The 23,827-nt window shown below is 51.8% G+C and overlaps 1 protein-coding gene and 2 long non-coding RNA genes across 4 annotated transcripts in view; 1 reads left to right on the plus strand and 2 right to left on the minus strand.

Annotated features, from left to right (window-relative positions):
* The window catches only part of CB2H6orf132 (chromosome B2 C6orf132 homolog), a 34,222-nt gene extending 21,526 nt beyond the window's left edge, over positions 1-12,696 (minus strand). The window contains exons 1-2 of the mRNA XM_042986352.1: positions 12,396-12,696; positions 1,644-1,750 (exon numbers count right to left, since the gene is read on the minus strand). Coding sequence (XP_042842286.1) covers positions 1,644-1,750; positions 12,396-12,540 — 252 coding nt within the window. The 5' untranslated portion in view covers positions 12,541-12,696. The remainder of the gene's footprint in view (positions 1-1,643; positions 1,751-12,395) is intronic.
* Positions 1,178-12,587, plus strand: LOC122238634. The gene is made up of 3 exons (XR_006217646.1): positions 1,178-1,942; positions 11,295-11,398; positions 12,570-12,587. It is a non-coding gene; the product is annotated as an uncharacterized LOC122238634 (long non-coding RNA).
* A 2,064-nt stretch (positions 12,697-14,760) lies between the features above and the next one.
* Positions 14,761-23,797, minus strand: LOC122238633. Of its 2 annotated transcripts, XR_006217645.1 has the most exons (4): positions 23,682-23,797; positions 21,228-21,426; positions 15,624-15,724; positions 14,761-15,292 (listed from the first exon to the last, which is right to left on the minus strand). It is a non-coding gene; the product is annotated as an uncharacterized LOC122238633 (long non-coding RNA). The 2 variants fall into 2 exon arrangements; XR_006217644.1 differs by lacking the exon at positions 21,228-21,426.
* Between the last annotated feature and the right edge of the window lie 30 nt (positions 23,798-23,827).

Raw genomic sequence — 23,827 nt, forward strand, 5'->3', positions numbered from 1 at the left:
GAGTGATGGCTTAACTGACCGAGACACCCAGGCTCCCCATGTTCTAAGTGTAGTACATCAGTGCAAAGACTTAGTATGAAAAAACGAATGTAAAACATCTCAGTTAACACTAATTAAATGTTGACATGACAATCTTTTGAATATATCGGATTAAGTTAAATATATTATTAAAATTAATCTTGCCTATTTCTTTTTAAAAGTTTTTTTCAATGTTTATTTATTTTTGAGAGAGAGAGAGAAACTGAGCATGAGCGGGGGAGGAGAAGAGAGAGAGGGAGGCACAGAATCTGAAGCAGGCTCCAGGCTCCGAGCTGTCAGCAGAGAGCCCAACACGGGGCTTGAACTCATGAACCGTGTTATCGTGACCTGAGCCGAGGTTGGATGCTTAACTGACTGAGCCACCCAGGCACCCCTAATCTTGCCTATTTCTTTTTACTTTCAGTGCAGTTCTAGAACATTTTATTTTTTATTTTATTTATTCATTTATTTTTTTAAACCTTATTAAAATTTTTTTTCACATTTATTTATTTTCAAGACCATGCGAGAGACAGAGTGCAAGCAGTGGAGGGGCAGACAGAGGGAGACACAGAATCCGAAGCAGGCTCCAGGCTCTGAGCTATCAGGCCAGAGCCCAATGCGGGGCTCGAACTCATGAACCATGAGATCATGACCCAAGCCAAAGTCGGACGCTTAACCTACTGAGCCACTCAGGTGCCCCAGTTACTAGAAAATTTTAAATGACATATGGGGCTTGTGTTATATTTCTATTGGACAGTGCTGGTCTATACTATCCCAGAAAACCCAGGAACTTGTATCACAGTAAATAGAACCAGTCAGCAGTTATTTTGAATCTATCTCTCTTGGGAAAAAAGGAAAAAAAAAAAAAAAAAGAGCCCAACCATGGCTCCAGAAGGGAGTTTTTGGTTTCCTGTGATTGCAGACCCACAAACAATTATTTCATCTGCATTTATGGGGGCAATGGGGACAAAAAAAAAAAAAAAAGAGAGAGAGAGAGAGCCCAACCACGGCTCCAGAAGGGAGTTTTTGGTTTCCTGTGATTGCAGACCCACAAAAAATTATTTCATCTGCATTATTCATATGCATCTGTCCCCGATGCCCTTCTCCCAAGGGTCACTGCTATTTGTCCTTTAAGACAGCTCAGGTGTTACCTCTTCCGGGAAGTCCTCCTGACCACCTGTGGCTGGATTGGCTGCCTGTTCTCTGACCTATGTTCCAACAATGTTTACTCATTCTTGTCCTTCCCTGAGAGCTGGCTCAGTCACCTCGGTGTGCCTCTGTCCAATGCAAGGCCTGGTACGGAGCAGGCAGTGGTCGATGCAGAGCATGAATACGAATCCTGCTTGGCTAGAGGCACCCATCTCTGCATTGCCACTGCACATAAGGTCCCTGTAACCTCTCCTTGGGTTTCAACACGGAGGAGCAGACCCACCGCCCCAATCTCAGCCTTCCTGCTATGAGTCTCAGCCATGCCTCCTCCCAGAAGCCACCCTGGATGGCAGCAGGAAGGAAGCAAATGGACAGAGGGTGAGGCTGATGTCCCCTTGGGCTAGGGCAGGTGGGGCCGCCTCCTCTGTGGCCTGTCTAGAGCAGACCCCCACACCCCAGTGCAGAACCGTACTCACCAGTGGAAGGAAGGTCAGCAGGGGCCGAACTCTTGGCCGAGCTTTCAGTGTGGCTGTCCCTGACTCACTCACAGAGTCAAACCGATTATCTCCATAATAGATCCCACCTGGAGGAGACAAGTGCAGGAGGCCGTGAGCTGGAGATCAAAGGCATGTGGGACAACTGAGTCAGCCTGCCCCGCAGTTCCTAGGGAGGAGAGCCAGGCTCTGCATTTGGCCCATCTGACTCAGCTCAGCACCTCTTACATAACAAGATCCTGTCAAGTGTTTGAACTTCTAATCTGGAACCAGCAGAGCAGGTGAGGTCACCTGCTGTCCCCAGTGGCCCCAGCACCTTCTGGACTGGGGTGCTGGGCCCACCTTCTGGGCTCCTCTAACACAAGATTTCCTTAGCGCCCCCGCAAACCATCAGTGGTGTGAACATGGCTCCATTTGTTTTACCGTCGAGGGCAGGGCAGAAAGACAGTAGGGCCCATGTGACCTAGTACAAATCCCCAGCTCAGCCACTCTCTGGCAGTGTTGTTTAAGCTCTCTGGGCCTTAGATTTCCTATCTGTACAATGGGAGTGATGTTAGTGCCAACCTTATAGGACTGTTATGAGGAGTCGGTGTGGTCAACACATAGTAAGTGCTCAACAGACAGAGTCCCTTCCCCTGTAGGAAGACGCTGCAAAGGCCTTTCTCTTCCTCTGGTTCCTGGGTCTGTGTTCTGGGCTGTTTCTGTAGCAGTAGGGAGGGTGTGAGAAGCCATTCATATTTTCTCAACCAACCTTCCTCATGACCCTTAATGCTCATTGAAAAGGATTTCACAGGGGCGCCTGGGTGGCTCAGTCGGTTGAGCGTCCGACTTCAGCTCAGGTCACGATCTCACGGTCCGTGAGTTCGAGCCCTGCGTCGGGCTCTGGGCTGATGGCTCGGAGCCTGGAGCCTGCTTCCGATTCTGTGTCTCCTTCTCTCTCTGCCCCTCCCCCATTCATGCTCTGTCTCTCTCTGTCTCAAAAATAAATAAAAATGTTAAAAAAAAAAAAAAAGAAAAGGATTTCACAGCCTACCCCAGGTTCACACTGTCACCTCCGAGAAGCAGGGGTCCCTGTGGACGCCCGACTCTGTCGGTCATGAGCAAGGAAGGCTTTCACCCATTTAAGGGGGCACAAGGGACTTTCTGTTCCTCTTACAGCCAAAGGGGAAAGAGAAGAAAGGTCAAAATCCTGAGTAACCAGAATCCTAGAACTGGAACATTGAACAAATTGTGATTACTTTTCCCTTTGCACTTGACTTCAGGGGCAAAAATTGCAAGAAGGCCAAAAGATTTATTCAAGAAAGACTGGGCTTCTCAGGGCGGTCCCGAGATCAGAATACATTCACCCCAAATTCCAACACCTACAGCCACAGCCCTTTCTCTATGTGAGGATCTGGGTTTTGAATGTGACATAAAGGATCCTGAGAATGTCACAGGAACTTGACACAGAGCCCTTTGGGTGCCGCCCTATCAGGCTGAGAGTGGCTGGTGCATTCAAGATTCTCCACCTCTCAACAGGGGCCTAAATGGTGAGTTCTCTGTGCCGTGCGCCCCACATGTCCCAGAAACTGCAGTTCCCAGCAGTGCCCTGCCCCACACCCTCCAGGCAGACACGGCTGTCTATTCCCTCCCAGACTCCACACCTGAGACCAGAGATGAAGCTCCCAGGGAGCAGGTGGGGGAAGAAGAGAGGAGGGATAAGAGTGCAGGTTTGGCCCAGTCAGAAACCAGAGAAGTAGAGATAATGGGAAAACTCAATAGCTCCCACTAAAGCCCGCCTGATTCTCTCTGGCTTCCGAGAGTCTGTGTGTTGACACTAGGATCTCCTGGGACATTCCCTAGATAGTGCCGTGTGGACACCAAAGTTTTAAATTCCACGTGTGTGATATGGCTGCTGGGCCCTTAACAGGACTAGGGGTGGGGTGGGGTTAACACAGGGATAGTGAGAGAGGCATCTCACAGGCTGACCTTTTTCTAATCATTTCATCTCTGCACTCGTGTTGGGATCTATGCAGCCTCCTCGCTACAGCTGAATTATCAGGATATCGGTGGCTAGTGTTATTGTGTGCCCGGGAGCTTTAGAAGGGGAGCAACCTGGCAAGATCACTGTAATAGTCGTGATAATATAATATTAGATAAAACTTATTGAGCAATTTCATTTTTTTTTTTAATGTTTATTGTTGAAAGAGAGAGAGATGGAGAGAGAGAAAGAGAGAGAACGACCAGGGGAAGGGCAGAGAGACAGGGCGACAGAGAATCCCAAGCAGGCTCTCCGAGGAGCCCAACACGGGGCCCAAACCCACAAGCCATAAGATGATGGTCTGAGCTGAAACCAAGGGTCGGATGCTTCACCAACGGAGCCACCCAGGAGCCCCTTACAGAGCAATTTTAATGGGCCAGGCACGGTTCTAAGCATCTTGCTCACCATTAATTCACTTAATTTTAAAAATAGTTCCGTGCAATTGGTAATCATCATCCCCATTTTACAGATGAGGAAACTGGGGCACAGAGAGGTCTAATCACTTGCCCAAAGTCTCAGAGTAAGTGGTGAAGCGGGGGTTTCTGTTCCAGGGCTGATCTCCGAACCATTACAGTCACTGCTTCCAGAGCAGGGAATCCTAATCCTGCGTGTACAGGGTGTGGATGGGAGGACGGGCTGTGAGGGGCACGGGGCTATCTGAGGGTAAGGGAGGCTTGGCTGGAGCCCCGGAGTGGCTCTGGGGGTGAAGGAGTTTGCCCCCGGCCATGCGCAGGCCAGGGCCGAGCCGAATCTGACCCCCACGCGGACTCTGGCGCAGACACCCTAACCACCTCGCAGATTCCACGGCTCTAACTACCTCATAGATTCCATGACTCAGCCCTGACTGGGAGGCACTGTTGTCTTGGTCTGTGGTTGTTTTCACAAGGCGGACTGGAGGCAAGTGCCAGACTGGGGCACCTCTTGGAAATCCAGTTGGATTCCCCAGCTCTAAGAAGTGTGCCTGGGGTCAGGGCAGGACATGTGGTGACCGAAGCAGAGTCAGCGCGGTGTGATGTGAGAAAGACTCCACTGGCCATTGCTGGCTTTGAAGATGGAAGGGGCCGTGAGCCAAGGAAGGCAGGCGGCCTCTAGAAGCTGGAGAAGCTGAGAAAACAGGTTTTCCTCTACAACCTCCAGGAAGGAAGAGTCTTGTGGGCACTTTAATGTTAGCCCAGTGAGACCACTGTCAGACTTCTGACGACAGAACTTAAGATAATAAGTTTATGTTGTTTTAAGACAAAAAAGAGAGATGTGGCTAGAATCTGACAGACTTTCCCTGGGGCCCTCATACCTGGGCTCTGTTCCTGACTGGTAAAGGCCCACCAGCAGGTGAAGCAAGAGTGGCCACCACCATGAGCTAGGCCCTCCACGAGTTCAAGTCAGGGCTAGGCCTTTCCAAACCTCAAGGTCAAGGTCCAAACTAAACAGAAGGACGATTGAGTCCAACTTTGGGGACTTTCCTCTGAAGTAAATGAACTTGGCTCTAATCACAGTATCGGTGATGCTAGAATGGGCTTTCCTGAGAAGCAGCCCCCTCATCAACTGACGAGATAAAGGAGGGCCAGGCCACCTCTTGAAGCAGGAAGGGAAAGTGAGGAGGTGAAGGGAGTGAGAAAGAGGAGGGTGGACGACGTGCCCTCTGAAGACACAATGAGACTGCTCAATAAGAAAAGATGCTATCCTAGGGTCTTGTCCACCCTGAAACCTGGAAACTCCCTCTGTCTGTCTTTTTACTCGATCCCTTACCCACTGGAAGAGTCTTTGGGGATCGGGGAGGTCACAGCCCAGAGATACACCTGAGTCCCAGTGGGACTCAGAAGGCAGGAAAGTGGAGAGAACCACCACAGACCCAGAAGCTTCCAGAGAAAGGGGGCACTTTCAGGAAACCCCAGGAGCAATTCCAGCAGCCAGGAAGCCTTGGGAGACCCTGGGAGCAGGCTCTGAGCAGAGCCTGAGCCCCAGGTGGACCACAGCCCTGTCAAGATACAAACAAGCCTCTGTGTTTGGCAAACTCCTCTAAAGAGAACCAAGTGATAAAGGAGGAAATTCCGATCTGCCTCCATGTACCCAGACTTCATCATTAAAACAGTCCCAGCTTCCCTCCAAATGAAAGCCTCTAAGAAGATTGGACACGGGATCCCTTTGCGTTTGGTTACATTTCTCTCTCACAGATTGACAGGAAACAAAGGCAGCTTTTCATTTACACTTCCTCAAGGATTTGAGTTCACGTAAATACCACCTAATATCCAAAAACCTGGTTCAAAAATAACTCTGGGTGGCCACACCTGTTTCAGCAGGAAGACTTCCCCTCAGACATCAACCTGGGGACGGCAGCTCCCCTTCTCCACGGCCCCACCTAGAAGAACCTGATGCTGCCATCGGGCCAAGGGGTATTTACATGGAGGCTGAGGCTGCCTGGGCTCTGAGAAGGCCAAGGCAAAGCAAGGAGACACCCAGGCAGGCCACAGCTCTTCAGCCGGGAGGGGGAGGCAGGATGGTGTGGGGTCCAGGCTGCTGGTTTAGTGCCCAGATGAACGTGACTCAGTCCCTGCTCCGTCCCTTATTAACTGTGGGGCCCTGGGCATGTCGCTAGATCTCCTGAGGCCGCTTCCTCATGTCTGTAAATGTGAGCGATGATCCCTGCTGGGTGGGCTGGGGTAAGGCTGAATGACAGATAAACTGTGTAACAGGTGAGCACAGCGCCTAGCAGATTTTTTCTGCTCAGTAACTGGGAGGGCTGCCTATCACCATCACCATCATCATCACCATCATCATCATCATCATCATCATCATCATCATCATCACTATTAGCATCATGGCACTCCCTCTGCCCCACCTTAGCTGGCTCTACCAAGGGTTTGGCTCTGAGCTTGAATCGGGGTGTGTCACTGGCAAATTAAGGGTAAATAACCTGTATCCATGGGTGACAGCCACGGGGAGGGTGGCCCTTTGCTCTCTTGTTGAAGAGAATTCTGAGTCCAGACATTTGGGGCTGCTCTTTGCATATGGAAGACCCAGAGAGGGTGGGGCTGGCTCAGGGTCACAGAACATCAGTTGCCTGGACCCAAACAAGGTGCCTGACTTGTAGCGCTGGGCTCGGGGCACAAATGATGCAGGGCTTTACATTCGCATGGCTTGCTGCCTCTCCCCAAACTGGTTCTCTTCGTGTGTGTGCATGTGTGTGCGCGTGCGCGTGCCCGCGCAGTGGCGTGGAGGCGGGGTGGCCAGCTTTGGGGAAGCTGCGGGCTGAGCACAGCTCTTGCCTCCCTTCCAGCCCTCGCTTTCTCCCATTCTTGCCCAAAGGAGCAGCCTCTCACTGGCTCTTTGGCATTTCTTTGCTCACGGAGTTCAGGGTTGAAAGCCTGTTAAAATGCCCTTCCTCCCTTAGCCCCAAAGCTGCCTGGAGATCTCTATGGAGGCGAGGTTTGGGACCACTATTTCTCTCTTTCCCCAAATCCCAGACAAGTCCAAACTACAGGTAAAATTAATAATAAAAATGCAAATGTCTATAAGCTAGGCATGATTCTACATTCCCATTCACAAGCTTTGGGGGAGGCACTCTTATTATTCCCATTTTGCAGATGAGGAAACTGAGGTTCAGAGAGGCTAAGGCCCTGCCTGAGGTTCCACGGCTGGTGAGTCAAGCCCAGGCAACCTGACTGTAGAATCCCTCTGGTCACAGCTAGCACAGCAGGGAAAGAATGCAGGGATCCAGCATCTTTTCCCTCTGTCTCCTGTTTTTCCAGAGACTCAAAATGCAGTGCCGCCTAAAAGAAACAAATGGACCTAGGTATCAGTCTGGGGTCACACGGCAGCCCCCCTATGTATTGCCTGAGGACTTCTGAGCCCTTTCTCAGGCTGTTTCCCCACGTGTCAAATGAGGATCATTACTCCTATGTTGCAAGAAGGCTCCCAAAATCAGAGGAGGGAAAGGAGCTGGCAGGGACGAGAGGAGGGCTGGGGTGATGGTGCGGGGCTCCAAATCGCCAGGAGCCCCCGAATGGCCCTGAGAACACTGGCACGGGTCTGATCCCAGAGGTTTAGGAAGGGTGGGACTGTAGCTGAGGGCATTTGTTGCCTTGACACAGAATAATCCAGAACCCAAAAACAGACCCCCCTCCTCCGCCCCACTGAGGTGGAGCGTCCAATCCTTGGCCACTAAAGACCCCCAGCCTTTCAGGGAAGCAGCAGGTGGGCCCCACAAAGGTAACCCACAAATGACGTTAATGAGGCCCCTTCCTTGCTAATTAACAGGTCCACATGACAGGAACCTGAAAAGGCCAGTCTGTCCCAGCAAGCCCCAGCAGGCCTGACCCAGGCACCAGAGAGAGGCCTTTGTCCAAGGACAGAGGGGACGCTGAAGGTTGGGCTGGGCTGGAGCAGGAAGCCACAGGTAGAGGAGCGGGGGACAGAGAGGGAGGGGCCTTGGGGACTGGAGGGGGCGGCACCTGGGCCAGCCCTCTGCTTCCTAGCTAGGACACGCTACTCAGAATAAGGTCTGCAAACCTGGGGACTCACTGGAAATGCAGTCTCCCCCCATCCCAAACCTACCGCATCAGAATCTGATCTTAACAAGGTCCCAGGTGACTGGATGCGCTTTAGTATTTGAGCTGCCCTGAGCTGAAATGACTTTGCGTCATTTTTCCTCAAGTAAGTTCAGTAAATAACTAATCATCGTCATCATCATCATCGTGACATTATTGTTATTGTTACCAATTCACTGGCTGGGAGAGAAGGAGCACCCCGTAGCTGGTCTACTGTGGCTTTCTGGAGTTGAACCACAGGGACTAGAGAAGCTTATATAATGGGCGTGTGTGTGTGTGTGTGTGTGTGTGTGTGCACTGACCTGCCAGCAAACTACACACACCTCCAGGGGACAGGCGTAAACAACAGTCTCCTTCACACCCCTGCAAGGCACAGGTCAACTCTCAGGTCAGCTCTTGGGAGCCTGGTGCCAGCCTGGCCCAACAGGAAGTATGTACTCAGATCCTGGGGTTCATGGCTTCCTACCTTTTAGTCTGGCCTGAGACACAAGGTCAGGGGACCCCAGGAGAGGGATGCCGGAACCAGCAGCCACAGTAGGGAGCATTAGGGTTCTCCCGACAAGGAGCTGGCTACAGTCCCTACGCATTTATTTAGACCTGCAGAAAGTCCTAAGGGGAAAGAGAATAGCCGCGGCCCATCTAGGGAAGGAAACCCCACAAATCTCATATCTCCCTGTACAAAAGAATCACCGGACCGCTGGTGAAACATCCAGCCCCAGGGCCCTAGCCCAGCAATTCTGACTTGTGTGCCTGACTAGGACCCTGAGGAATCTGCATTTTTAAATAAGTGTCCTAGGTGGTTGTCACAAAAACAATTTACATTTAGAGGAACAAAGCAAGAAATAGAGTCCTCCAGCAAGTGGAATGACCCATTGCTGCCTGGCGTGGGGTGGGTGGGGGTGGGGAATAAAGAAGCTTGGCTAATTAATCCAAGAGCTAAGACTGCCTTCTTTCTGGCTGCTGCAGTCCAACCCTAATCAAGGAAATTTGCAAAGATCCACATCTCTGCTGTCTCAGGCACTTAAAAAAACAATTGTGTGTCCTTTAAGGATCCCTGGAGGGGGTGGGGGGTGGGGAGGCAGTAGGCTTAATTAGGACTGCATTTGCATTAAGTGAAACTCTCCTGATAGTTATTAGAATATACATTAAGGAAACTGTTTAAAGACAAACACACTGGTCACCACCTTCACATGACTGTTTGCATTCTACCCACTGCACCGTGCCTACCCTTCTGCCAACAGATTTTTACATGGCTGTAGTCACAGAGCAATCACTTACGCCTTAATCCTCTCACATCCCTCCACACTGATTTTGCCCCTCCATTCCACCGGCTCTCTAAGGCCGAATACCACCTGCATCGCAGAGAATGTTACAGACTCAGGGATGCTATGGAAGACGAGTCCCAAGCCCTCTGAGACCTTCAGGTGGCCACTTCATGCCTCAGTTTCCTCTGGTCTACGGCAGTGTTAGGAAGAGGAGCTAAAGGAGGCAACGGCAGGAAGTGCTCGGAGTCAGATGACCTGATAACTGATAATAATAAAGCATGTAATAGTGTCATCTTTTTTTTTTTCTGTAAAGACCCAGCTAGTAAATATTTTTGGCTTTGTGAGCCATACAGTCTCTGCTGAGGCTACTAGAAAATACCATCGTAGCATGAATGCAGCCTTAGACAATATGTAAACGATGGGCATGACTGGCTGTTTTAATAAAACTTTATTTATGAAAACAGGCCAAGGGCCAGATTTCAGCCAGGGCTATAATTTGCCAGTTTTTGCTTTAGGGCTTTTCTTTTTAAGGGTCTTCAAAGCACTGCCATGTACAAACGTCAAGCAGCCATTCTGTAGACAGGCTGGCCATCATCCCCATTTCACAGAAGAAAAAACTGAGGCCCAGGGAGTGGGTGGAGGCACGACTGTAGGGCAGGTCTGATATCTCCATCCCATCAAGGAATCCCCAACACTGGCCCCTCCTGTCCCAACTCCAAGCACTTGTCCTGTTCAGCAGGGAAGAGGACCTTGGCCACACCCACCAGCACCCTGGGGAACAACCCCGGAAACACTGGGGAGCCATCCTGCTGGGGGCATGTTTGTTTCCACTCCTCTACATGCAGGGTGCAACCAGGCTGAGTCAGCTGGAGGCCCTGCCCTGCCCTGGGGATGGGAGGAGCTGCCCCCCCACCCCCTTGCACTCCAGCCCTGCCCAGGCTGGTGAAGCCTGGGCACAATGCCCCCGCTTCTCTCACCAGCACGACCGATCCCCACCAGCAGCCTGAGCAGTGCAGGCAAAAATAGAGGAAGTGTCTAAGGCATTTCTGAGGTCTCCCCTTAGGAAAGGAGTGTGGTGGGGGAAGCATGGTGGGAAACACGTTCTCCAGCAGGTGCCCCTCAAGTCAAATTCACCTCCCACTAAATAAATTCTTCAAGCCGGCTAAGAGTGTGGTCTCTGGAGCACAACAGCCGGGTTCAAATATCGGCTCTGCCTCCTGAGGGAAGTTTTGGGGTAACGGAAGTGTCCTCAAATCGAATTGCGATGGTTGCACAACTCAGCAAATCTACTAATAATCATTGAGTTGTACACTTAACAAAATCCTGGCTCAGCCACGTGAAGCTGTGTGATCTTGGGCATGTTACTTAATCTGGCCGTGCCTCTGTCTCCCCATCTGACAAACAGGAATTATAATACCTGTATCATCGACCAGATGGGGAGTCCTAGATGAGGGTCCAACAAGTCAACAACGTAAGAACTTTAGAATGGTACCTTGCACCTGACAAGGGGTCAGTGTTTGCGACACAGGCTTGCAGAGGTGTTAGTAAGTTCCTGAGCTGCGGCTCCAGACCGCTCTGCCCCTTCTAGCCTCTGCTCCTGATGTTTGTTCTGCAAAATGCTGGATGCCCTTCCCTCTCAGCTCAAATGCTAGTTCCAGTCAGAGGTCATCTCTCTCCTCTGCTCCTTATGCACCTAATTTTTTATAGCAAAGACTCAGAAAGGGCTAAATGGCATATGGTTAGCTCTGTTTACCCGCGTTGGGCCAGGAAGAGGTGACATTTTGTTTGTCCTGCTCCTGTCCAGGTGCTTTGTGTCTCAGCTATGACAACCTGGGTGCTGAGCGGAATCCAACAGCAGGGGCCCAGGCTATAACTTCCTCTGTGGGCCGTGGTATAGTGGCTATAAAGGTCAGTGGAGGTAACGGGGTGACAATGAAGGCAGGTGAGCTAAAGCAGGGATGGGGGGTCTTCTTTGGGCCCAGAGCCTCAGCCCATACACAAGAAGTCAATTCCTGTCCCCATCCCACTGGTTTCCCCTCAGTTACAGGGGATGCAAATTGCAAAAAGATGCAAAGATAAGGTAACCCACAGCCAGAGCCCCGGGGCGGGGGGGGGGGGGGGGGGGGGCGGGGGGGGGGAGTTGCTGGGCCAGCATAGTGTTTTCAGATCCCTGCAGAGGTACAACACCCTGACTCAAGGGCTCAGGGGCTGCTGGCAATCAGGAAGGACTTCCTTGGCCTCCTCTGTCCCATTGTGGGCTCCTGGGTCTGAGCCCGTAGACAACCCCAGGCTCCAGGCTGACCCGGTAAGAGCCCATGACCCCAGAAAGCGACTCTGGTGTCTTGCACAGACCGGTATCTTCCTAGCCATGGCTTCTGTTGATTTTTCCTGGGCCTCCCCTGTGCAGAGTCCAGAGTTGCAGCGCCCAGATAGCAAGCAGCCCCCTCTCTTTTCCTAAGACCTGGGCCGGGAGAGGAACAGAGGAAGCAGAAATGGTGAAGGCTGAAGGGACAGCTGGGGGGCGAGGCGGGGGGGGGGGGGGGGGGGGGACGCTTCTGACTCTACAGCGCTGCCAGGGAAGGGTAGGCACTACAAACCCTAGGAAGCCTTTCTGACAATAACACAGACCTAACTTCCACCGGGAGGGGAAGAGGGGATGATCACCTCGGAAGAGGGGCTAGCGTCCGCCGCGAGAGGCAAGCGTCTCCCCCTTCCCGGCACCTCTGCCCCGCCGGCCCTTTCCCAGGACAGCCGGGCCGCGCCGCCTCCCCCTCCCGTCAGCGCCTATCCGGCCCGTCCACAGGTTGCAACGTGTTCCTTCCCTCCGCGCCGAGCCGCGCCTCCCGCCCTTCGCGCCGCGCGGGCCGCCTGCCGGCCCGCGGGCCACCACCCCGGGCCCGCTTACCGAAGTCCCGGATCCCCTCCTCCGGGGCCTCCTGGGTGAAAATCCAGGGGGGGTTGGTGGCGTAGAGGGAGGTGCTGGGGGGGTTGGAGTGCTTCTTGCCGAAGAGTTTGCTGAAGGTGCCCTGCACCGTCTGGTTCTTTTTCATGCTGCCTGCGGCCCCGCGGCCCCGGGAAGGACCTCCCCTCCCTCGGCCTGCCCTGTCCCGGACCGAACTCCGCACCGTCTCCCCCAGGGGCCGCTACCAGGCCATGTCCCCCGCCGGGCTCCCGGCCCGCGCACCGGCGACAGGTGCTGCGGGCGCCGCCGCTCGCCTGGAAATGCGAGCTACCTGGACAGGTAAGAGGCTGCCGCTGAGACCCGGCCCCGCCCCGCCGCCGCAGCGGCCGCCCCGCCGCCCAACTCCCCAGGCCGCATTCCTGCCTGCCTCCTTCTACAACAGGCCATTGTTGGCACGGCCCGGTGGGCTGGGGACCTCGCCCAGCCCACGCCCAGCCTGGAAGACGAGCCACCGGCCTCCCTCAGGTCCCCCTCCTGGCTCTCCTCCTCCACCCCTTTTCCTCCTGGGGAAAGGAGGAGGCGGGCAAGTTTCCTGCTTCTAAAGAGATTCATGACCAGGTCAACGTGGGTGCCCAAAGCTGGGGGAAACGGGTGGCCAAAGCCAGCAGGTTGCAGGGTCCTACAGGCCCTCCAAAATGTGGGCCGTGAGCCCTCGATGGATGTAAGGAGGTGCCCATTGGAAAAAAGGTAAAGGGGGGAAAGCAATGAACGAGTGTTCCTATCTGATGACAAAGGTGGAAAAATATCCACAGTGACCGAGCTCCAAAGAGAATCGTGGGATGACTAAATCTTGGCATTTTTGTTTACATCAGATTCTTTTGGGGGGATGCCTGGGTGGCTCAATTGGTTGAATGTGTCTGACCCTTGATCTCTGCTCAGGTCATGATACTAGGGTCTTGAGTTCCAATCCCGCCTGGGGCTCTGCTGGGGCTCTGCAGTGATGTAGCACGGATTCACTCTTTCCCTCTCTCTCTGCCCCTCCCCAACTTTTGAATGCTCACTTGCTCAGGCGCACCCTCTCTCTCTCAAAATAAATAGATTTTTGAAAATTCTCTTTTTCTTTTCTATGAAGTTAAGTGAATATGATTTTTAAAAACTCAAGGTGAGGGGCGCCTGGGTGGCTCAGTCGGTTAAGCATCTGACTTCGGCTCCGGTCATGATCTCGCAGTCTGTAGGTTCGAGCCCCGCGTCGGGCTCTGTGCTGACAGCTCAGAGCCTGGAGCCTGTTTCAGATTCTGTGTCTCCCTCTTTCTCTGACCCTCCCCTGTTCATGCTCTCTCTCTGTCTCAAAAATTAATAAATGTTAAAAAAATTTTTTTTAAATAAATAAAAAATAAACTCAAGGTGAGTTCAGTAAACAGAATTTTTAAAAACTCAAGACGGGTTTGTCCTGCTTAGGGTTCAGTTTGCTTTTCAGGGAGAGAGGGTGGTGGCCCTTTAAGGTGCTGAGAGGACAATCCTGGAGGGGTGGGCATGGGAGGTGATAACTGCCCCCAGAGGGTCCTGGGAGATGCTGAGAGGAGAGGAGAGCCAGGTCAGGGTGTTAGATTTTCATGCTTCCTGGCAGCAGGAGTGGAAGCTGGGTGGAGGGGACCAGTCACAGACAGTCGGCATGGTTTCCCTGAGGTCCCCAGAAGATGGAATGGCATGGCTCTTAGGTACCAAAGGTGATTCTTTTCAACTTTTCATTCTGAAAAATTTGGAAGACTAGTAAAATGACTATCTGTACGCCTTTCTCCTGGCTTCGCCCATTGTGAACAGGTTGCCACACTTCCGCGCATGAGCTCTGCGCTTTCTCTCCACACACACTTTTTTTTCCACTTTGCTGAAGGTGGAAACTTATAGAGATCGTGGCCCATCTCCCCACACACACCAATACTTCAATATCCATTGCCTAAGAATAAGGACATTCTCCTAAATGACCACGATACAGTTATCACACTCGAGTATTAAAAATTTCCCAGTTATCCCCCAAATGTCACTTTCGTTTCTTTTTTTTTTTTTTTTCCAATCCACAGTCCAATCAGGATTCACACATTGCATTTGCTTGTCAGGTGCCTTTAATCCCTTATTTACTACCATCCCCTGCTTTTGTTTTTCATGATAGTGACATTAAAAAAATTTTTTTTTAATGTTTATTTTTGAGAGAGACAGAGACAGAATGCGAGTGGGTTAGGGGCAGAGAAAGAGGGAGACCCAGAATCTGAAGCAGTCTCCAGGCTCCGACTGTCAGCACAGAGCCCAACGCAGGGATTGAACCCCCCGAGCTATGAGATCATGACCTGAGCCGAAGTAGGACCCTCAAAGACTGAGCCACCCAGGCACCCCTTAGGGTGACATTTTTTAAAAGTTCCTTTTACTTGTTCCAGGTTAAGGGACAGGATGAGTTGGGCTGTCAGGGCTTGTGGATATGAGGTCACTGATTCCCCAGCAGGAGGGGAGGGACTGAAGAACAGATGGTGGGGGGGGTGGCAGGCAGGAGCATCTTTAGAAACACTTGTGTTCCCCAAATGTTTTTGGTTGGAGACACGCCTGTGGTCAACCCTGTCACACCCCACCCACTACCACGGCACTCCTGGAACCCCTTGCTGTTCAAGGAGTAGTTGTGGAGACTCTCCCAATTGCCTGTGTGTGGGCGGAGGGGGGTCCATGGGAAAATAAGAGAATTACAGAAGTCTTCTTTCCTCCATGAGGGAGATAAAGATTACGTGATTCAAGGTGGCAGGCCCCGGATGACTAAGTTCAGAACGGTGATTGGTGTCCATACACATAACAGGAATTCAGAGGGGAGGAAGTCAGCATGGGCTGGAGCAGTCCAGGAAATTGAGACCGGAGCTGGTCTGTGGAAGATGACAAGGATGTTAATAGAGAAGGGAAGGAGCCATTCTAGGGTATGCACACATACCCATACCATCCATCCTTCCACCCTCCTATCATGGCTCCTCCCACTGCCTACACAGGGAGGGCACAAGGGAACTCCAGATGCCCCATCGTGCCCTGGACATCATCATAACCTGCCCGAGTGCTCTAGACATTCAGGCACCAAATAGAGGCTTCTTTCTTGGAGATCTTGGAGCCATGAAGCTCTCCCACCTTGGGTAGCTGTCCCCCGCAACCCCCCCCCCCCCCCGCCCGCCGCACCCCCCCCCCCAACCAGCCCAGCAGACCCACCAGGGAGTGGCTTCATTCATATGCAACTTCCACTTTTGTAACCAGCTGTGAGGGATCCAGAGAAATCAAAGACATGGCGTCAAAGTTCAAGTTGCTTTAGCCTTTTTGGACACAGAGAGAGACACGTGGAGAGATGAAAAGGGGAAGTAAATGAGGAGGAGGAGACTAAGGGGACAAGGTTCAGAGGAGCAGCAGTCAGGATGGGCCGGAGCATCTGGGGAGCACTCTCAGGATTCATGAAGGACTCTGCAGGAACTCAGCATGGTGGAGCTGGGAACTGGAGGGTGGGAAGGAGGTCACAGCAAAGTTGGCCAGAGTGTCATGCGCTTCAAAAGACCAGTTTCGGGGCACCTGGGTGGCTCAGTCGGTTAAGCGGCCGACTTCGGCTCGGGTCATGATCTCGCAGTCCGTGAGTTCGAGCCCCGCGTCGGGCTCTGTGCTGACAGCGCAGAGCCTGAAGCCTGCTTCCGATCCTCTGTCTCCCTCTCTCTGCCCCTCCCCTGCACGCGCTCTCTCTCAAAAAATAAACAGTTTAAAAAAAAGACCAGTTGGTAAGATTGGAAACAACCTAAGTTGTCCATCTGGAGATGACTAGTTAAATAAATTATGGCACGTCCACACAATGGAATAATAATGCAACTCTAAAGAAGAATGAGTCAGCTGACTGTGTCCAGTTATCTCCAAGATAAACTGATAAACTGTTGACAAAATGGTGTGTGTAGTTTGCTACTATTTGGGGCAAGATAAGTATGATCTTGTTTGTATCGGCGCAGAGAAACTGGAGAGATATGTAAGAAACTTAACAGAAGTGGTTACTTGGGATGGAGATGGGGGTAACTGCACAAAAGAGGAGGGGGACAAAAATGGGAAGGAGAATTTTGACTGAGTGCCTTTTTATACTTTTTTATTTTCCAACCATGTACATGTATATGCTGTTTAAAAATTAGAGGAAAAAGTGTGTCAACTACACTGCAATTAACAATAAAGAGGGGAGCCTGGGTGGCTCAGTTGAGTGTCTGACTCTTGATTTCAGCTCAGGTCATGATCCCAGGGTCGTGGGACTGAGCCCCATGTGGGGCTCTGCACTGAGCATGGAGCCTGCCTAAGATTGTCTCTCTCCCTCTCCCTAAAAACAAGATAATAGGGGCGCCTGGGTGGCTCAGTCGGTTAAGCGGCCGACTTCGGCTCAGGTCATGATCTCACGATTCATGAGTTTGAGCCCTGCGTCGGGTTCTGTGCTGGCAGCTCAGAGCCTGGAGCCTGCTTCGGATCGGTGTCTCCCTCTCTCTCTGTCCCTCCCCTGCTTGCACTCTGTCTGTCTCTCTCAAAAATAAACATTACAAAAAATTAAAAAGAATTAAAAATAAAAATGAGATAATAAAATAAATAATAAAAAAATTAAAGAAAAGTAAGTAGGCAGGACAGTCTAGGAGTATGGTCCATGAACCAGCAGCAGCTGCATCACCTGGACTCTTATTAGAACTGTAGAATCTACTAGAACTGTAGAAACCCCATCCCAGACATTGGGCAACCTCTCTGGGCCTTGGTTTGTTTGTCTATAAAACAGGTTATTAATTTCAGGTTGTTATGAGATTCAGTGAGCTGAAGGATTAAGGTACCCAGCAGAGGATCTACGTTTTGACAAAGCCCCAGGTGACTCAGGATCACGTTAAGGTTTGAGGAGCTCTGGCCTGGAGTCGAAGGTCACCAGGAGCAGGCACTGATGCCTGGTAAAAGCAGTGGATGTTTTTTTGTTTGTTTGTTTGTTTGTTTTTTGGTAAAGTAATCTCTCTGCCCACACGGGGCTCGAACTCACTGCCCTGAGATCAAGAGTCACATGCTCCACTGACTGAGCCAGCCAGGTGGGCCTCAACAGCTGTGTTTTAAGGGTTTCATCTGGCAGCTGGATGAAGGATGATGGGAAGAAGAAAGTGTAGGCTAAGGGGCTAAGAGTTGCTGCTCAGCTGATCAGTTCATTGCTTACTTAGTTAATGAATACAAGCGGGAGAGGAGAGGGGCAGGACTAGTGTGCTGGTGGTAGAAACAGGTAGAAAAATGTCTGCGGGACATTTCTTAGGAAGAGAGGAAGGTCTTGATGGACAGTTTGCATTATAGGGCAAGTAAAAAATACTCGGAGCCGTTTTCCTCATCTGTAGCTTGGGAGGAATAGTGCCCTTCCTGGGGTTGACAGGAAGATTCAGTAAGATAATGGAGGTGGAGTGCCAGCAAAGGGCCTGGTGCACACAGGGCACTCCAAAAGTGTTTGTTCATTTCTTCCCTCTTCTGGTCCCCTTGCGGTTTGAGTTAGTTTGGGCTGGGAATAGAGGAAGAGAGGGAACGGTGTGATCACAAGCACCAGGAGGACATCAGGCTGTGGAGTCTGGATGGGAGGGATCTCTCTGCCTTTCCCCCACTCATTTCACCCCAATTTCAGTCCCATGATGGCGGGGGCTGGTGGGGGGGCATCTCTTGAAGGCCCGGGTTCAACGGTGAGCAGGCTGTCTCCCCCCTACCGTTGTACCCTGTCTGCCCGGCAGCTTCGGAGGCCGAGTGCCTCTGGGGAGGGTCCGGCTGGGCTGGGTGCCCTGTACTCCTGATGCAGGGCCCCCACTCCACTCATAACAACATCTCAACCTGCTCCCCCAGTAAAAGAAAACAGCCAAATAAGAGGCTCCCCTCGCAACAGTCAAAGCCCAATCCTGTAATTAAATCTTGGCTGAGCAATTACTTAGTAACTTCCACCAGCCGACTTTATTGGCCTCTTCTGGTCCGTGGGGTGGGATTGGGGCCCCCAAGTTGTGGTCTCCCCAGAGACCCAGCTAGGACTTTGCCAAGTTTGTGGCTTTTTCCTGCATCCAGCAAAGCCAAGGCGCTCCTGGCTGGGAGAATGCACTGAATGGAGGAAGGGCAGGCTGAGAGGTTCTGAGGTCTCCTGCATCCCCTCCCAGGTCTCTGCAGCTGGCTCTCTAGGGGCAAAGGTCAGTGCTCCCAACTCCCATATGCTACTGAGCGACAGAGCATCTTGTCCAGCCTCTGGTTCCAGGCTGGAGACACTTTATGCCAGACCAGCTCCTGAAATGGTTTTCTTCTGCCTGCAGGGGAGGGTAGGCTCCAATCCCCCTGACTTTGACATTCCTCTGAGCTGGGAGGGTGCCAGGAGATGAGGTCAGGCTAAGATGAGGTCCTGCTGGTGTGGACTCCCACATCCTGAGAAGGGGCTCAGAGGAAGTCATTACCTGGTGCCCGAGAGTGTGGAGACCCAAGTCCAGCCCTGGCTAGGGGGTGGAGTGTTTTAGGGTGCTGGGGAGAGACTCATTTCCCTTGGTAACCATGGGCTCTACTGATAGGACCATAACATAGTGGGAAGGGTCCTTGATGGGGAACAGGTTTGAATCCTGACTCGGCTGTTTAGCAAGGGTGTGACCATGGCCAAGCTACCACCTTTCTGAGTCTCGGTTTGTTCATCTGTGAAACAGGGGCTATTAATGTAAGGTTATTATGAGATTCAACAAGATAGTGGGTTAAGGTATCTGAGAGTCTGACTCATGGTAGGTGTTTAGTACCTACCTGCTCCTGCCCCTGTTCCCTACCCTGACTTTGGGCATAGAGAGGCTAAGCAGAGAACAGCAAAGAGCCCTGACAGGCTGGAAGAGGGCTGTGACAATTGAACAAAAGAACCTCAAGAAGGAAAATTCCACCAGGGCCCAGGAGACAGGGTGGGGCAGGCGTCTGCAAGGTCACCTTGAAGACCAGGCAAAAAACATCCCATTGTCTGAAATTGTGTGTTTAAAAAAAGGTTGCTAAGTACAAAAAGCAAAAAACAAAATTCCATGTGGATTGGCACTATAGATATATAAAGTGTATTTGTAAATGGCCAGGGATTGGAAGGGAACAGAACCACGGAGATGATTCAGTTGGAATGCCAGGACTACATGTGGGTTTTTTTACTTTTTAGTAATGTGCTCTGCTGGTCATTTGCTTTAACTGAAAACTCCATAGATAATAAGAACATAATTTAACGTGGAATGCGTTTCTTTTAAGGAGTACGGAGATGGGGATTCTAGAGCCCCTTCCGCCACTAACCTCCTGTGAGACCATGGAGCTCTCCTGAGCCTCAGTCTCTCCGTCTGTAAAACGGGAGGGTGAGATCCAGTACTCGGGTGTGGTTTTACATCTGGCTGAAATGCCCGGTGGCTGGCAGAGTGGAGGCAGAACAACAAATAAAGCTGTCTGGGACCTCCTGTGTGAGGTTACTCTGGCTCTGAGGAAAGGGCGAGAAATGGGATGCAGGAACCATTTCCTAGGTACAGCCGTCTCCCTGCACCAGGCCCTGCGACATTCAAGACCAGTCCAGACCCTGCAGGTATTGGCATAGCCCCCACACACTTCTCACGGGCTCTGGAGACCAACCCTTGAGCTGGGACTTTGAGCCCTGGGTGCGTTTCTCTGCGAGCCCTCCTGGGTCTGGCTTATCTCTCGCTCTCCCTGAGGTCTGGAAGGAACAGCAGCCACGTCTCCCATCCGCCAAGCGTTTCTTCTATGTCAGGCATGGGGCCGAGTGGATTGCATGCATTAACCCACTCCCATCATCAGCCCCGCGAAGGGATGGGGCAATACCTTAATTTTAGGGATGGAGAAAAGGAGACTTTAAGGGATATTTACTCATGGTCTATGACCGTTGCATTCTGCTCTAGGAATATTCCCCAAAGAAACCACCTAGGTCCATAAAGGGCCATGGGTGTGATATCATTGCAGTGTTGTTTGTGGGGATGGGCGGGGGGGGGGGGTTGGAGGTCCCTGGGGGTCCTGGGGGGGAGCAGAGACATCAAATGTGGTGGATACACTCTATGGACATAGTGATGGGGAGCAAGGAACCAGATGCTGGTCCAGCAATATGGATGGATCTTAACAGTGGGAGATCTAAAACACACAGTGCTACTTATGTAAATGAAAACTACCTGCACGCAAGCAACAATATATCTATTTGGCAAGAACATATGCACAAGAAGACGCTCCTTAAGTACATTAGAATGGTTGCCTCTGGCTAGGATGGGTGGGGAACGGGGTTGGAGGTAAAGGGGGAGAATGAATGCGAGAGAGAGGAGGCTTCATAGACCAACGAGGATAATGCACCATGAGCAAGGTGTATGAATAACTCAGTTGTCTGTACTTTAAGCCCAGCAAAGGAAAAAAATAAGTCAGGATCAGAGAGGTTAAGTAACTTGTCCAAATCACACAGTAGGTAAAGAGGGGTGGAAAGCGTGTCCAAATAACCAGGCCTCCTTACAGTGATATGGTAGCGGGATGCTTCAGCAGCAGGGGGGCAGGGGGGGAGGCTGTGTGTGTGGCAAGGTGTGTGCTTGGTGAGTTTCTTGTGCTCCAGGTCAGCTCTGACCCTCACCAGCTCTCCCTGTCCTTCCCAAATGCCCCCTGAGGGGTGCAAGTCAGTCCTCACCCTCCGGGAACTTTGATGACCTACAAAATGAGATCACGCTTGGAGCATGGCAGAGGAGTCAGAGAAAGGGGGGCTTCCAGGAGGCAAGACTTAATCAGTGTCGTCTGGAACTTAGAAACAGCAATTCCAAGGTAACTCCTAGCACCTACCTCCCAGCGGGCACTGCTCTGAGCTCACGCGGCGCACACGAGCCTTCTAGGTGAATTCTATTATCATCCCCACTTTGCAGATTAGGAACTGAGGCACACACAGGTTAAGTGATTTAGGCAAGCCACAGAGCTGAGAAGTCGCAGTGGGGGGATCTGAACCCAGGCAGAGTGGGGTCCAGAGGCCGTGATCGTAACCGTTCTGTGATTTACAAAAGAAATATGACAGATATGGTTTGACTGGCCAGGCCTTCCTAAAGGAGGTCTCCATAGCCATGACCCCTCCTGAGGTTCCCATGGTGAGGGTGGCACAGTCCGGGCCGGGGACACACCAGGCAGGACCCAGACCTATGGTCAGTCGCAGGGGAGGGGTCCCTATCTGAAGTTCTCAGGATGAGATTCGACTCCCCTTCCTTCAAATGTCCAAGATGGAGACACCCGATATCCTCACGGTGCACGTATAGAAACTGAGGCCCAAAGAGGCAGTGCGACTTGTTTCAGGTCTTGGGGCAACCAGCCCAGCACCTCCCCCTCTGGCTGAGACCAGGTGTAGCGTGTGCTAAATTGTGGGACCCCCGCTCCCCCCAAGTCCCTGCCCACCTCCCGGGCTCCCTCCTGACAGCTCCTTCAGGCCCAGGGCTGGGAGCCAAGCCACTTTCCCCGGAGCCAGCAAAGCTGGCCACACCATCCAGAATGCCACATTCCCACCTTCTCTCCCTCCGTCAAGCAAGATACCATCGCCCCAGAGCCTTGGCAGTCGCTGAGCAGAGCCTCCGAGAGGGCCAGCCCTGATTGCCACTCCTTCTCCCGCTTCCCTGCCAGACTCCCCTCCTGGGCCCTCCCACCAGCTCAGAAATTAGGGGTCATTACCATCAGGGTGTGAGATCTGAGCCGGGTGCTAAGTCATCAACACCCCAACTCTCAATCTGCCACAGGGCCCCAAAGTCCACCCCGTAACCGACAGTCAGTGCTGACACAGTGCCAGGAAGGAAACAAGTTCTGGGCCCGGCCCAAGCCAATGTGGCAGAGGGCAGGAAGCCACTGGCTCATTCTATTTCCCTTCCACTGGTCCTCCTCTGACCCCAGAGAGAAGCTCAGATCCCTCCCACATGTGGGATTTCAGACGCATTCCCAGAAGGTGCTACTAATTCTGGTGTTGAGGGCAGGGGGGAGGCTCAGGTTTTTGAAGATGGGGACAGGATGGCCCATTCAGCCACCTACCCACTAATCTAGTTATCTGCCCATGCATAATAATAGCTAATATTTATTGAGTGTTTACCCTGTGCCAGGCACTGTCTTGAGTGCTTTGCTCATCCCTATTAGGTAGAGACCTGTAGTCTACCCATTTTACAGATGAACGAATGGAACTACAGAGAAGTCAATTACTTGCCCAAGGTCACACAACTAGTAAAATGGTAGAGCCAGAGTCAAGCTCAAGGAGTCTGACTCTTGGGGCGCCTGGGTGGCTCAGTCAGTTAAGCATCCGACTTCAGCTCAGGTCAAGATCTCACGGTTCGTGAGTTCGAGCCCCGTGTCTGGCTCTGTGCTGACGGCTTGGAGCTTGGAGCCTGCTTTGGATTCTGTCTCTCCAGCTCTCTCTGCCTCAAGGATGAGTAATCATTTAAAAAATTATATATATATATAGTATATATATATATATATATATATATACTATATATATATCATATATCATATATATATATGGGCCTGCTATCCCATCCTCTATAGCACAACCACCTGCCAATCTAGCCTTTTTTTTTTTTTGAGAGAGAGAGGGCGCAAGTGAGTGAGAGGCAGAGGGAGAGAGAGAAGCAGGGCTCACGTTCACCTGAAGTGGAGCTTGAGCTCAGCTGAAGTGGGCCTCAAGCACACCCGATGTGGGACTTGAACTCATGAACCGTGAGATCGTGACCTGAGCCGAAGTCAGATGCTTAACGACTGAGCCACCCAGGCGCCCCAATCTAGCCATTTACTGAGCACCTATGTATCCATTCATTCACCCACAGCCACCCTACCCAGCCACCTGTCTATGGAACAGCATATGCAAAGGCTCAGAGGGAAAAGAGCGGGGCATGCTTAAGAAATTAGCTACTGCGTAGAGTGAGGGAAAAGATAGCAAGAAATGGGGCAAGAAAGGTGAGCAGAGGTCCAATCAGGGGGTTTGGCCCATCCACTGTCTACCTACCAACACTCATCCTCCTGCCCACCGACTCTCTCTGTCCACGCATCCTCTGTCTGTCCATGCATCCATCCATCTATCCCTTTCTTCCTCCCTCCATCCATCATCTCTGTAATTTGGAAGGCAGAGACAGACAGAGAGAGAGAGAATGGAGAGTTGGTTGGGTATGTTTCCTCCCTGCCAGTAATTTCTTATGACATGTTGGGCCCCTGGGGGGAAAGTTAGGACTTCTGGAGGTACCTGAATAACTGGGATCATTTCCTCCTCTCTCTACTCACCGCATCACCCACAGTTCACAGGCCCTGGGAGATTGTGGGAAGAGGGAATTGCAGACAGGGTCAGTGCCAAAGTTAAAAGACCCTTCCAGGCCTTGAGACTTCAGCCCCCAGCCCTGCCCTTGTGTCTCCTTAGGAAGACAGAAGGA

Source organism: Panthera tigris, chromosome B2, assembly GCF_018350195.1.
Source record: "Panthera tigris isolate Pti1 chromosome B2, P.tigris_Pti1_mat1.1, whole genome shotgun sequence".
NCBI lineage: Eukaryota > Metazoa > Chordata > Mammalia > Carnivora > Felidae > Panthera > Panthera tigris.